Source organism: Megascapheus bottae, chromosome X (assembly GCF_031878675.1).
Source record: "Megascapheus bottae isolate mThoBot1 chromosome X, mThoBot2.hap1, whole genome shotgun sequence".
NCBI classification, from domain to species: domain Eukaryota; kingdom Metazoa; phylum Chordata; class Mammalia; order Rodentia; family Geomyidae; genus Megascapheus; species Megascapheus bottae.
Window position 1 is genome coordinate 39,493,089 of NC_143547.1, and position 14,200 is coordinate 39,507,288.

General features: G+C 44.1%; 1 protein-coding gene across 1 annotated transcript; it reads right to left on the reverse strand.

Annotated features, from left to right (window-relative positions):
- Nucleotides 1-405: 405 nt before the first annotated feature.
- Nucleotides 406-10,865, reverse strand: Pin4 (peptidylprolyl cis/trans isomerase, NIMA-interacting 4). Its single transcript, XM_090325727.1, has 4 exons — nt 10,706-10,865; nt 5,921-5,994; nt 1,533-1,652; nt 406-594 (listed from the first exon to the last, which is right to left on the reverse strand). Exons 1-4 carry the CDS (start codon nt 10,746-10,748, stop codon nt 436-438), a joined length of 396 nt encoding a protein of 131 aa, XP_090181853.1. The 5' UTR covers nt 10,749-10,865; the 3' UTR covers nt 406-435.
- Nucleotides 10,866-14,200: the final 3,335 nt, after the last annotated feature.

Genomic DNA, 14,200 nt, shown 5'->3' on the forward strand with positions numbered 1-14,200 from the left:
CCCAAAGATGGTTTCTGAAATAAAATGAGTTATACTTGGGAGGAAGGAGAACACATTAAAAAGTATTTGACTGGGCTGAGAATGTGGCTTAGTGGTAGAGTGCTTGCCTAGCAGGCAAGCCCTGGGTTCGATTCCTCAGTACCACATACACAGAAAATGTCAGAAGTGATGCTGTGGCTCAAGTGGTAGAGTGCTAGCCTTGAGCAAAAAAAGAAACAGGGGACAGTGCCCAGGCTCTGAGTTCAAGGCCCCGAACTGGCAAAAAAAAGCATGTGACTGAAAACTTATTGAAATCTATAATAGTATATACTGCCCTATACAGACCATGTTTTCTACCTATAAACCCAGACTAACAGTTTACAGAGTATAAGTATTATTTGACATCTTTAAAGAAAAAATAAACAAAATGTGTGAAACTTATTTAGTTGTATGATTTTATTTTTTCCCTTCAACCATGATAATATGGTATCCAAATTTTGTCTTAATTGGTGGGTCTGTATATACAGGCTTATCCATCCCACTCACAGGCAAGGCAAACGCTGCGTCTTGAAACGGTCCCACCATAGACCCTCTGCTCATCCAGCCCAAGTCGCCCTGCAAAACCCAAAGACAACATGATATAGCAAATGGTCTTGAAATGGGATAAGTTGTCCTGTAGCTTGGGGGAATTGCCCAACATGAAGCTTAGTAGGGTTATTCAGTTGGGCTATGTAAGAGCCCATTAAGGACAAACCAGAAGTCATCTAACCATTGGCTGGACACAAATACTTGCAATAGTGTGGAGTTAGCTGCTACGGTTTGGTTATATTTACATTTAGATGTAGGTGATTTTTATTATAATGGGGATATTTTTTTTCTTTTCTGTGGTAATTGGAATAGAACCCAGCACATCACATATCCCAGACAAGTGTACTACTACTGGACTTATATTCCCAGCCCCATGGTCAGACATTTCTGCTTTTAAGATCTGCACATTGAGATATGGCTGAAATTAACAGCAGAAAAATGAAATAAGCCCCGCTTTTGTGATGCTAAGAATCAAATGTAGGACTTTATGTGCATTATCTACTCCTGAGATCTCCCTGGAGCTTAAAGACAGATTATCTTTGCCAGTCCTGGGCTTGAGCTCCGGGCCTGAGCACTGTCCTTAGACTTTCTCAAGGCTAGAGCTCTACCAATTGAGCCTCAGCACCACTTCTGGCATTTTTCTATTTTCTGGAATTGAACCCAGTTCTTCGTGCATGCTAGGCAAGCACTCAACCACTATGCCAAACTCCTGGCCCAAAAAAGACAGAAAAAAAATTTTTTTGCCAGTCCTGGGCTTGAGCTCAGGGCCTGAGCACTATCCTTGGACTTTCTCAAGGCTAGAGCTCTACCACTTGAGCCTCAGCACCACTTCCGGCTTTTTTTTTCTATGTATGTGGTACCAAGGAATCGAACCCGGGTCTTCATGCATGCTAGGCAAGCACTTTAACCACTAGGCCAAACTCCCGGCCCAAGACAGAAAATTTTAAATGCTAACAACAACATACCCCTTGCCTGGCTTTATCTTCACTATATTGGGTGGCTACTTCATTGAATCTCATTCCAGACTTTAACTTTTCCATGGCTTCCATAATTTTGCCATGCTTTTCACACAAAATGTGTCTGACCTACAAGGGAAAAAGAAAGCATGTTCATGTTAAATTTTCGAAACCCAAATGTTTTCTTTCTATACACCAGTGACTTTTGGATTATCTCTATCAGTAAAAAAACCAACATATTAACTCCTAATAATTGAAAATCATGCAAATCTACCCAGTTGGGTGATCATTATATACTTGTTTCCCATCTGAAGACATCTCAAAACCCTAATTTAGATGGAAAATGGGCACCTGGCTGTAGACCTCTCTTATCTTTTACTATGTACCTCAAGGATAGCAGGGGTGAGGAAAATAACACAGAGAGTCTTGGTCCTGAATCCAATTCTAAGTCTGACAGATGGTCATTGTTTTGGCAGTACTGAGGACTGAACCAAGAACTTCTCTTGCTAGACAAGTGTTCAACCATTTGTGTCATGTGTCCAAGTATCTAAGTATTTAGACCTCCAAGTATTTCACCATATACACTGAGATAAGCATACCCAATGCTCACTTAGGACTTCAAAGAAAGATAATGCAACAAGCATCCCAGTAACTGTTGGCTATGATTTCATCAGCATGGGGGGCGATATCAAAAACCTACTAAGTAATATTTTAATCAAAGATACTTTCTGTATAAAGCCATCTCATTTTTTAACACTGAGACGTTATTGCAGATTGCATTTTTCTTTTTTGAGGCAGTATTTCTACATAGCCTGTGTTGGCCTGGAATTTTCTATATGGCCTGGGTTGGCCTTGAACTGGCAATCCTACTGCTTCAGCCAGGTATACAACACATCTGGCTTCAAATATTAGAATACTTATAACTATAGCATTATTCCATTTGACCTATGTTTATATAAAGTAGTGGTTTAAAAAATAAAACCAGTATCTTGTTGGGCATCAGTGGCTCACTCCTGTAATCCTAGCAACTCAAGAGGCTGAAATCTGAGGATCACAGTTTGAAGCCATCCCAGGTAGGAAAGCCTGTTAGATTCTTAACTTGAAAAAAGCTAGCAGAAAGTTGGAAATGGAGCTGTGGCTCAAGTGATAGAATGCTAGCCTAGAGCAATAAATCCCAAAGAGAGTATCCAGATCCTGCTTTCAAGCTCCAGGACTGGCACCAAATAAAACAAAACCTCTCCCTTTAAATTTTCTTTTGTCTTTTCTTTTGTGGGTCATGGGGGTGGAACTAGATATGAACCTCAACTAGCAGATCTGATCCTCCTGAGTAGTTAGGATTATAGGATTGAGCCACCAGTGCCCAACCAGAACACCTCTTTTAAGTGGTATTTTAGATACTAAAAAGTCAGCTCTCATTAAGCCCTAAATAACCAGACATCCCCCACCACCAATGCTAGGTTGTAGGAATGTTTTGTGAAAATTTTTCTTTGGATATGAGAATTCACTGGTCATAGATGTCCATACAGAAAAGAAGGACAAGATCAGAAGAGCACATTTATGCCTCCTATCTTCTTCTCTCTAGAGCCAGGTGCCCTGAACAGAAAGGTGTATAGAACAGCTCCTATGTCATTATTTCATATTCTGCTCTTCTATCTGTCTTGCTTACTCTCACTGAGGTATATGAATGAGTCAAGCTATATGTTCCCATATCCTGGCTAACACATGGAAATCATCATGTTCCTTAACACAAGCTGCAAAGTTCTGTTTTCAGACTGAATTTTCTCATAGCAGACACCTTCCAGAACTACATTACAAACTTCTTGTAACTATGACCTTATTTTTATTTTTATTTTATTTTTGCCAGTCGTGGGGCTTGCATTCAGGGCCTGGGCACTGTTCTTGAGCTTTCTCAAGGCTAGAGCTCTATCATTTAGCCACAGCACCACTTCCGGCTTTTTTCCCCTGTGTATGTGGTACTAGGGAATCGAACTCAGGCCTTTTTGCATACTAGGCAAGCACTCTGCCACTAGGCCATGCTCCCAGCCCTTATTTCCTTATTAATTGTTTCCTACCCCTATTTTCATGGTCAGGGTACAGAGTTACAAGCTCACCAGTAGGGAGCTTTCTAATGAGACCTGATTATTCGACAGAAGTGCTTTGAACACATACCTAAGCTCTTGATTTCATAAAGCAGTACCTTTTTCTAAGAAAGCATTTCCTAAGATCATCTAAGTTAATATATTTTATGGAACAATAGTCAAAGTATGAAGAAATTCTGAATGCCTGAGACAAAGCACTTGTGAAAATATTTTACATCACTTACCTGTCATAAGAAGGACTGGGCTTGTTTTCTAACTGTGTCATCTTGGTTTTATGTGCTAGATTAGCCTCTAAGATACAGTTAAGCATAAACTGAGAGAGAGTGAAAAGGTGCCATTGTTCAAAAAGAAAGGCACTCACCAGGTGCTGGTGGCTCACACCTGTAATCTTAGCTACTCTGGAGGCCGAGATGGATCATGGTTCAAAGCCATCCCAGGCATGAAAGTCCATGAGACTCTTCTCATATCTCTAACCACCAGAAAACCAGAGTGGCACTGTGGCTCAAGGAGTAGACCGCTGGTCTTGAGCTAAAGAGCTCAAGGACTGTGCCTTGGCCCAGCACCAGAGTTCAAGTCCCACAACTGACTCCCCCCACCAAAAAAAAATCAGGCCAGGCATGATGGCTCACGCCAGCAATCCTAGCTACTCAGGAGGCTGAGATCTGAGGATCAAGGTTCAAAGCCAGCCTGGGCACAAAAGGGCCTGAGACTCTTATCTCCAATTACCTTGATACCACATTCACAGAAAAAGCCAGAAAGTGGCACTGTGGCTCAGGTGGCAGAATGCTAGCCTTGAACAAAAAGTGTTCAAGGACAGTGCCTACGCCCTGAGATCAAGCCCTAGGATTGGAAAAAAAGGATATCATAGATTTTTCTGGGGGCTGATAGCCCACCCCAGTAATCCTAGCTACTCAGGAGGCTGAGATCTGAGGATCATGACTTAAAGCCTGCCCAGGCATTAAAGTATTAAAGTCCATGAGACTCTTATCTCCAAGTAACCACCAGAAAACCAGAAGTGGATCTGTGGCTAAAGGGGTAGAATTCTAACCATGAACTGAAGAGCTCAGGGACAATGCCCAGGCCCATAGTTCAAGCCCAAGACCAACAACAAATTTTCCTGCCCAGGCTGCCTTTGAACTGTCATCCTTAGATCTCAACTTCTTGGAAAGGCTAAAATTATAGGTGTAAGCCATCAGTGCCCAGCTCATACTGTTTTTTGTTTTTTGGTTTTTTTGGGGGATAGTCCTGGGGCTTGGACTCAGGGCCTGGATGCTGTCCCTAAGTGTGTTTTTTTGTTTTCTGGGTTTTTTTTGTGATTACTTGGAGATAAGAATCACAGATTTTCCTGCCTCTGTTCAAACTCTGATCGTCAGGTTTCTGCCTACTGAATAGCATGAGCAAATGACACCTGGCACTCACTTGCGTCTCTTAAAACAGTAAATGTGTGCCCTACACAAACTCTTCCCAGAAAATGGACACATAAAAGAGTTTCCCCACAAAACATGCTCTACATCCAATTTCAAATCCTACCTTCTAATTGTAGAACGTTAATCTCTTACAAATTTCCTGCAACTTACAAATTCCTACAACTTTGCTTTTGACTACCCATGGTTCTAAGAAGTAAAATCCTCAAGAATCCATTTAGAATATATTTTGCTAAAGAATATATTCATTCATTGAACACCAGGAAGGGGAAACTTGACTTGTTTGGGGGGAAGAGGAAGGGAAAACAGACAAATGGAGAAAGGAACTGTGAAGAAATGAACATATGTGGAAATGGAAGTATTTGAGGGTACTGTTGGTAGTGGGAAAGATGGGGAGAAAAACAGAAGGAGTGACACTGATCAAGATGAACTGTACTCACAATCTGACTTATGGACTCAAAACTCCTTTGTACAACTACTTAAAATATTTTTTTTTTTGCCAGTCCTGGGCCTTGAACTCAAGGCCTGAGCACTGTCCTTGGGCTTTTCTCAAGGATAGCGCTCTACCACTTGAGTCACAGCACCACTTCTGCCTTTGTCTGTGTATGTGGTACCAAGGAATTGAACCCAGGGCTTCATGCATGCTACACAAGTACTATACCACTAGGCCATGCTCCTATACCCTCATGCTGCTCTTCGTATGTGCCAACATACACTCATGCACACACTCGTGCACACACACACACACACACACACACGCAGAAAAAATGAGGGTATATATATATATATACACACACAAAACATACATGCCCACACACATACAGCAATTAATATGTTATATAGGGATAAAAAAGGAACAAGTGAATTAACTCACCTTTACTGCATTGCCACCACCTTTGGGGCCCTGAGCTTTCTTGTCAGCACTGTCGCTTCCAGAAGCTGCACCCCCTTTGAAGAAGAGATGACAGGTTCTTATTTAAACTGTATTTTGATCTTTATAGAAAGGCCTAATCCACAGCACATGCTGATACCTTCAACCACAGGTACAGGCTTCAGAAGGGCAGTCTGCCATACTATACTACATCAAGCCAAACCGAGGAATTGAACCTGGGTCTTCATGCATGCTAGGCAGGCACTCTACCATTAGGCCAAACTCACAGACCCTAAAATATTTTTTTTTGCCAGTCCTGGGCTTGGGCTCAGGGCCTGAGCACTGTCCTTGGGCTTTCTCAAGGCTAGAGTTCTACCACTTGAGCCACAGCACCACTTCTGGCATATTTTCTATGTATGTGGTACCGAGGAATCGAACCAGGGTCTTCGTGAATGCTAGGCAAGCATTCTACCACTAGGTCAAACTCCCAGTCCCTTAAAATAAAAATTTAAAAGGAACATATTAGCTGTACCATCAGTTGTTCATGCCTGTAATCCTAGCTACTCAGGAGGCTGAGATCTGAGGATCATGGTTCAGAAGCCAGCCCAGGCAGGAAACTCCATGAAAGTCTTATCTCCAATAAACTACTATAAAAAGCCAGGGGCCAGGAGTTTGGCCTAGTGGTAGAGTGGTTGCCTACCATGCACAAAGACTGGGTTCGATTCCTCGGTATCACACACATAGAAAAAAAGTCGGAAGTGGTGCTGAGGCTCACGGTAGAGCTCTAGCCTTGAGAAAGCCCTAAAACAGCGCTCAGGCTCTGAGCTCAAGCCCAGCACTGGCAAAAAAAAGCCAGAAGTGGCACTATGGCTTAAGAAGAATGCATGGCTTGAGCAGAAGAAACTCAGGGATAGCACCCAGGCCCAGAGTTTAAGCCCAGGACTGGCAAAAAACAAAAACAAAATAAAAAACACATTCCTGTCCCAAGTCTAGGATTCGGTTAACACCACCTCTTGATGTCTTCCTAGGAAAAGACAACGGCATTCAGATTAACAAGCACAAACAGTATCTTCCAATTTACTGCTGATTTCTGCATCATAGGCAGTATTCATGCTATTAGAGGTTGGTGTTCCTTACAACTACAGCTGGCCTGAGCACTCATCTCAGTTCAATAAATGTATCCTCAGTCACTTAGATTATAGGCACCAAAAGCAGAAAGCCAAGTCAGCCAGAAGCTAGCTTCCCAAAGGGAAACTTGTTATGAGAGGCACATTGCTTCCTATTTGCTGTTACTGCCCTTTCCCTAGGTCACAGGACTTAGGCTATTTCTCTGGCATGCCTTCCATCTCCTTTTTGGAGAACCACAGTCCCACTTCCGGTTTTCTGGTGGTTAATGGGAGATAAGTGTCTCACAGACTTTAGTGCTCGGTCTGGCTTTGAACCTCAATCCTGATTTCAACCTTCTGAGAAGCTAAGATTACAGGTGTGAGCCACTGCGGCCAGCTCTGAAAGACTTCTGTTTTGTGGGTCATGGGTCTTGAACTAAGCCTGGGTGCTATCCCTGAGTTCTTCAGGTCAGGGCTACCACCTTACCCTTGAGCCACAGCCCCACTTCCCACTGTCTAGAGGTTAATTTGAGATAATAGTCTCAGGTCCTTTTGTGCCCTGGCTGGCTTTGAACTTTGATCCTCAGAACTCAGCCTCCTCAGTGGCTAAGGATTACAGGCATGAGCCACCTCGTTGACTTCTGAAAGAACCTTGATTCCAACTAACAAAAAACTAAATGTAGAGGTGTGGTTCCTCCAGTGGTAGAGCAACAATAGTGAGTAGCAGAAGTAGAAGGCACAGTGAGAACCCGAGTTCAAGCCCCAGAACTGGCCCACAAAAATAAAAATCACCAATAAGTGCAATTATCTCCATCTTAACTTTTCCGTCACTGCAATGTGGCTTCTGCCTTTCTCACTCCACTTGTGCCCAAAGCCAGTTCTAATTTCTAAATCTAAATAGGTTGTTGGCAGTCCTCAACTTATTTGGTGATTTTGCCATGGTTCAAAAGGACATTTATTCCTCCCACCTCCACTTTTTTCGAGGGGGGAGGGGATAGGGCTCATTTTGTATTCCAGGCTATTCTTATACTTTCCATTATCTTGCCTTAGGAGTATGCCCCTTCACCTAGCCCCACACCTTCTTTCTTTCCTTCTTTCTTTCTTTTTTTGTCAGTCCTGGGCTTGAACTCGGCCTCAGCACTGTCTTGGGCTTTCTCAAAGCTAGAGATCTTCCACTTGAGACACAGCACCACTTTCGGCTTTTTCTATGTATGTACCGAGGTATTGATCTGGGGTCTTCCTGCATGCTAGTCAAGCACTCTACCACTACGTCAAACTCCTGGCCCCATCCTCTTTTCTTTTCTTTTTTTTTTTTTTTTTGCCAGTCCTGGGCTTGAGCTCAGGGCCGGAGCACTGTCCTTGGACTTTCTCAAGGCTAGAGCTCTACCACTTGAGCCTCAGCACCACTTCCAGCTTTTTTCTATGTATGTGGTACTGAGGAATCGAACCCGGGTCTTTGTGCATGCTAGGCAAGCACTCTACTACTAGGCCAAACTCCCGGCCCCTCTTTTTTGTTTTGTCATTCATGGGACTTGAACTCTAGGCCTGGGGACTGTGCCTGAGCTTTTCAGCTCAAGGATACTGCCCTGCCCCTTGAACCACAGGGGGTTCAGAAAACTGCCACTTCCAGTTTTCTGGTGGTTAATTGGAGATGAGTTTCACGGACTTTTGTGCCCCAGCTGGCTTTGAACCGTGACCGTCAGATCTCAGCCTCATGAGCAGTGAGGATTACAGGCAGGAGCCACTGCACCTGACTGACTTACTTTCTTTAAAACAATTCCTTAGGTCTCGGGACCATCTTTCCTCTGCAGTCCCTTGTTCTTTGTTTCCTCTGGGTTCCCATAACCACTGTGTAGTTCAGGTCCCTACCATCTCATCAAAATTACTGCCACAATGTCAAAGGTTTTCCTGGCTTTAACTAACCTTCTTAGTATCATGCATCGCATTCTCCAAGACTCAGTGTGTTTCTGTATTAATGCTCACTACTAGGTCTTGAGGTTTTTCTCCAGTTATACCATACTACACAAACTGTGATATTTTTCACCTCAGACCTACTTTGGCTGCTGGTCCCTCTAGCTGGTATGCTTTATCTTATGCCCATTACCCATCCTGACCTGCCCAAATCTTCACCAGGGAAGGTTCCCTTTTGTCCTCTGGTTAGATGAAGCACTTCTTCAGGTTCTATAATATCCCATATGTGTCACGCAGACTTCATTTAACAGAGTACTTTGGTTATTAGAAATTTTTTCCACTACTTTGGGAGTTCATTAAGAGTATAATCAGTTATTCATTCATGCAGTACTGGGGATTGAACTTTTGGCCTTGCACTTACTAGGCAGGCATTCTACCACCTGAGTCAAGCTCACAGTCCTATGTGCTTCCGTTCATTTTCCAATTAGATATCCCCCTTTTTGTCTAGGATGGGCCTTACATTTCAATTCCCTGCACCTCCCTCGAAGATGGGATTACAGGTGTGGACTACCACACTGGACTAGGTCCTTTCTCAGAGCATAGCATGGTGTCCAACACATTTTTGTTCAATATAAGAAACTGGCCCTTCCTTGATGGCATGTCGTTCTGTAAGTATTAAAGGAATCCTTAAGGGCAATAATTAATAAAAGTTTCATGGGGCCGGGAGTTTAGCCTAGTGGTAGAGTACTTGCCTACCATGCACAAAGATTCGGGTTTGATTCCTTGAAACCATACCACATACATAGAAAAAAAGCTGGGAGTGGTGCTGAGGCTGAAGTGGTAGAGTTCTAGCCTTAAGAAAATCCAAGGACAGTGTTCAGGCCCTGAACACTGCATTGGCAATAAATAAATAAAAAGTAAAAGTTTCATTCTATTTCTTGCTCTTGATAAGCGTTTTTTTTTTCTGCAGTTCTGGTAATGGAACCTAGGACCCTGCACATGCTAACCAGGCGCTCTCTCAGACCAGATTTATGCAAAAATGTGTGTATGCATGTCCTCTCTTGGTTTTTTTCTTTAAATCTGATGCTCTAGAGTTGAACCTTAGACGCACTTCCGGAATTTTGGTAGTTAATTGGCGAAAAGAGCCTCGGACCTGTCTGAACCGATTTGCTTCAGAGATCCTTCTGCATAGCACCCAGCTGAAAAGATTTTTTTTGGGGGGGGTGGTTATGGGGCTTGAACTTGGCCTGGGCACTGTCCTTGAGCTCTTCAGCTCGAGGCTACCGCTTTACCCTTGGGCCAAGCCCCAGTTCCCAAATTCTAGAGGTTATTGGAGATAAGAGTCTCAAGTTCTTTTGTGCCAGGGCTGGCTTTGAACCTTGATCCTCAGATCTCAGCCTCCGGAGTAACTAGGGTTACAGGCGTGAGCCATCGCGTGTGGTACAAGATTAAGTTTTACAGGTGTAATATCCTCCTTGAAACAGCAGACTCAAGTTATCGCCTCTGAAAAACTACCCCTACCAGCTTCTACAACCTACAGGATGGTATCTGCCTCGTATTCAACTCTATGTATAGTCCTCCACAGCTCCGGTAGCCCCTTACTCATCTCCCCTAAGCAACCCAAGAGTCACCTAGGTAACTCCAGACATTGGTAGCAGCTTTGTGACACCACTGGTCATCTGCTGCCTCCTTTCCAGACCTCAAAAGTTTGCCCGTTCCCTTCCCTGTCCTCCACCGCTCTCACTCCTTGGTAGATTTTTGTCGTCTCTACCTTTTCCCCCTTTTCCAGAGCCACTTTTTCCTTTAGGCGGCATCTTCTAAATTCGCTGTAGAACCTCCAGTTGCTCCGGAAGAATAAAAAGCCCTTGAAGCTCTAATGGAATGTCCTAAACAATGCCTGAAAAAAAGACATAGCAACCAATGCTTTCTGCCTTCTCTCCGGAAACAGGCATCGCCTGGGCCAGGCCCAGTCCTTTGACTCCTGGACCTATGAGGTTTAAGATGTTTGACCAGTTAGAAGCTGCGTTCGGCGTAGAGGGGCGGAGATAAGGGTAGCGTCTGGACAGGAAAGACCGCCTCTGCGTTTTTTATTTGTCACTTGTTTCACACGCCCTTGTTTGCCCCAGCATCCTGGCTCCTTCTGCTCCCCTCCCCCAGCCTATTTCCTCCACGCGTGCGCAGTTCAAGACGCAGGCCTCTGCAGTCCCTTGGCATTGTTTCTGGCCAATCCCGCGGGGCCGCCAGACAAAGGGAAAGCACGGAGAACTGTGGTAGTGGCTCGCATTCCACTCGTCTCCTCCCACACAAGCTTGCTCTCCCTCCATGGTGTTTTTTTTCTTAAAAAATTGTTTTGCGAGCCAGGAGTTTGGCCTAGTGGTAGAGTACTTGCCTAGCATGCACAAAGACCCGGGTTTGATTCCTTGGTATCACATATATAGAAAAAAAAAGCCGGAAATGGTGCTGAGGTTCACGTGGTAGAGCTCTAGCTTTGAGAAAAATCCAAGGACAGTGCGCAGACCCTGAGTTCAAGCCTAGAACTGGCAAAAAAAAATGTTTTGCAGCTGTAGATGTTCAAAAGGTGTTTTGTGTGTGTGTGTGTGTGTGTGTGTCTAACCACTCTTCCTCTTGGACTCTGCAGAGACTGGGAGGCACACTTCTCAGTAGAATACTGCTGAAATAAATGTTTGTTTGCCAAGCCTGGGCTTGAGCTCAGTGCCTGAGCACTGTCCTTGGACTTTCTCAAGGCTAGAGCTCTACCACTTGAGCCTCAGCACCACTTCCAGCTTTTTTCTATGTATGTAGTACCGAGGAATCAAACCCAGGTCTTCATGCATGCTAGGCAAGCACTCTACCACTAGACCAAACTCCCGGCCCGAAATAAATGTTTTAATCGCACAAAAAAGGTGCTGGTGGCTCATGACTGTAATCCTAACTATACAAGACACTTGAGATCTGAGGATCGTAGTTCGAAGCCCATGTGATTACCAAATTAACTACCAAAAATCTGGAAGCAGACCTGTGGCTCAAGTGGTAAAGCATAAATCTTAGGTTTAGAAAAAGCTCAGAGGGGCCGGGAGTTTGGCCTAGTGGTTAGAGTGCTTGTCTAGCATGCACGAAGACCCGGGTTCGATTCCTCGGTACCACATACATAGAAAAAAGCTGGAAGTGGTGCTGAGGCTTCGCTAGCCTTGAGAAAGTCCAAGGACAGTGCTAAGGCCCTGAGCTCAAGCCTAGGACTGGCGAAAAAAAGAAAAAGCTCAGAGACAGTACCCACGTCTTAACTCCATGCCCAGGACAGGCACACACACACACACACACACACACACACACACACACACACACACACACACACACACACACGGTAACAATTTGTATACAGGTAAATATCCTTAAGGAGGGTTACAGTCTAACATGAGAAGGATTCCTTTTTGTAATATCATCTACTGGAGAATAGCTCTCTCTGTGGCACAGTTTGCTCATCTATGAAATGGAGTCAGTAATAGTATCTGTTTACAACGTATTAAAAACATTAAAAAATTAAAATAATTTATATTTATGAAACACATAAAACATGATTTTAAAATTGTGCGGGGGAGCTGGGTACCATGGCTCATGCCTGTAATCTTACTTAGGAGGCTGAGATCTAAGGAACCCTAGACTCTTATCTCCAATTAACCTCTAGAAAATGGGAAGTGGGACTTGGCTCAAGCGTAGGGTAGAAGCCTTGAGTGGTGCTGTGGCTCAAGGGGTAGGGCAATACCCTAGAGTTGAAGAGCTCATGGACAGTGCCCAGACCAAGAGTTCAAGCCCAGTGACTGACAAAAAAAATTGTGTGGGGTCCAGGACGATGGCCTAGTGGTACAGTGCTTGCCTAGTATGAACAAAGCCCTCGGATCGATTCCTTAGTACCACACATACAGAAAAAGCCAGAAGTGGTGCTGTGGCTCAAGTGGCACAGCAAAACTGCTCAAGGATTGCGCCCAGGCCCTGAGTTCAAGCTCCAGGACTGGCAAAAAAATTAAAAAGTTGTGCGGAATATGATGCTTCTTTCTCCTTATTCACAAGTCCTCCCTCCTCCATGACAGCCAGAAAGGTAGTTCATCCAGTTCAGAGTTTTGTGTTTTTGTTTTTGCAGTATTGCTGACCAACCCCAGGGCTCAACCCAGTACCAGTAGTTCATGTCTGTAATCGTAGCTACTCAAGAGGCAGCCTGGGAAGAAAAGTCTGCGAGACTCCCATTACTAACCACCAAAAAAGCAATAAGTGGAGCTGTCGCTCAAATAGCTCAGGTGGTAGAGCACTAGACTTGAGCAAAAAAGGTCAGGGACAGTGACCAGGCCCTAAATTCAAGCCCCAGGACACTTTCTCACCCCCCCAACACACACAAAAAAATCATGGCCTAATGACTGCCAGGCAAGTGCTCTACCACTGAACTACTTTTTAGGTCAGACCTTAGATGCTTTCACCCTTCAGACAAGGTCTCACTATCTACTCAGGCTGGCCTAGACTTCTTGCATCCTCTTGCCTCCCAGCTGCTGGGATTACGGATATACACCACAAAGTTCAGCTAGAGTTTATGCTTTTCTTGGTCAGTCAGTACTGCTGTGTGAACTCTTGATCTTTTTACTTAAGACTGGTGCTCTACCACTTGACCTATACTTTTGACTTTTTGCTGGTTAGTTGCAAATACAAGTCTCACATAATTTTCTGCCTCAGATATTTATTTTTATTGGTTGTGGGGCTTGAACTCTGGACCTGGGCATTGTTCTTGAGCTCTTCAGCTTGAGGCTACTGCTCTACCACTTGCGTCACAGTGCCACTTCCAGTTTTCTTGTGGTTAACTGGAAATAAGGGTCACATGGATTTAGTGCCCAGGCTGGCGTTCAACCAGGATCCTCAGATCTCAGCTTCCTGATTAGCTAGGATTACAGGCGTGAGCCTCCATGCCCAGCTACCTCAGATATTTTATTGTCAGTTATGAGACTTGAACTCTGGGCCTGGGTTTTGACCCTGAACTCTTCAGCTCAAGTCTATCACCCTACCTCTTGAGCCACAGCATCATTTCCAGTGTTCTGGTGGTTTATTGGAGATGATTTTCACAGACTTTAGTGCCCAGGCTGGCTTTGAACCGTGATTCTCAGATCTCAGCCCCTGAGTAGCTAGGATCACAGGTGTAAGCCACTGGGCCTGGTGCCTCAGATATTTTTAAACTGTTATTATAAAGATGATGTACAGAAAGGTTAGTTGTCCTTGTCCTATCTATCTT

Bases quoted from the DNA above. Each gene is read 5' to 3' on its own strand.
- Pin4 (XM_090325727.1), bottom strand. From the start codon at position 10,748: ATGCCGCCTAAAGGAAAAAGTGGCTCTGGAAAAGGGGGAAAAG. The intron at 5,995-10,705 runs GTAGAGACGACA...TCTTCTTCAAAG, and splicing joins CTCTGGAAAAGGGGGAAAAG to GGGGTGCAGCTTCTGGAAGC. The intron at 1,653-5,920 runs GTGAGTTAATTC...TTTCCCTTGTAG, and splicing joins GTGGTGGCAATGCAGTAAAG to GTCAGACACATTTTGTGTGA.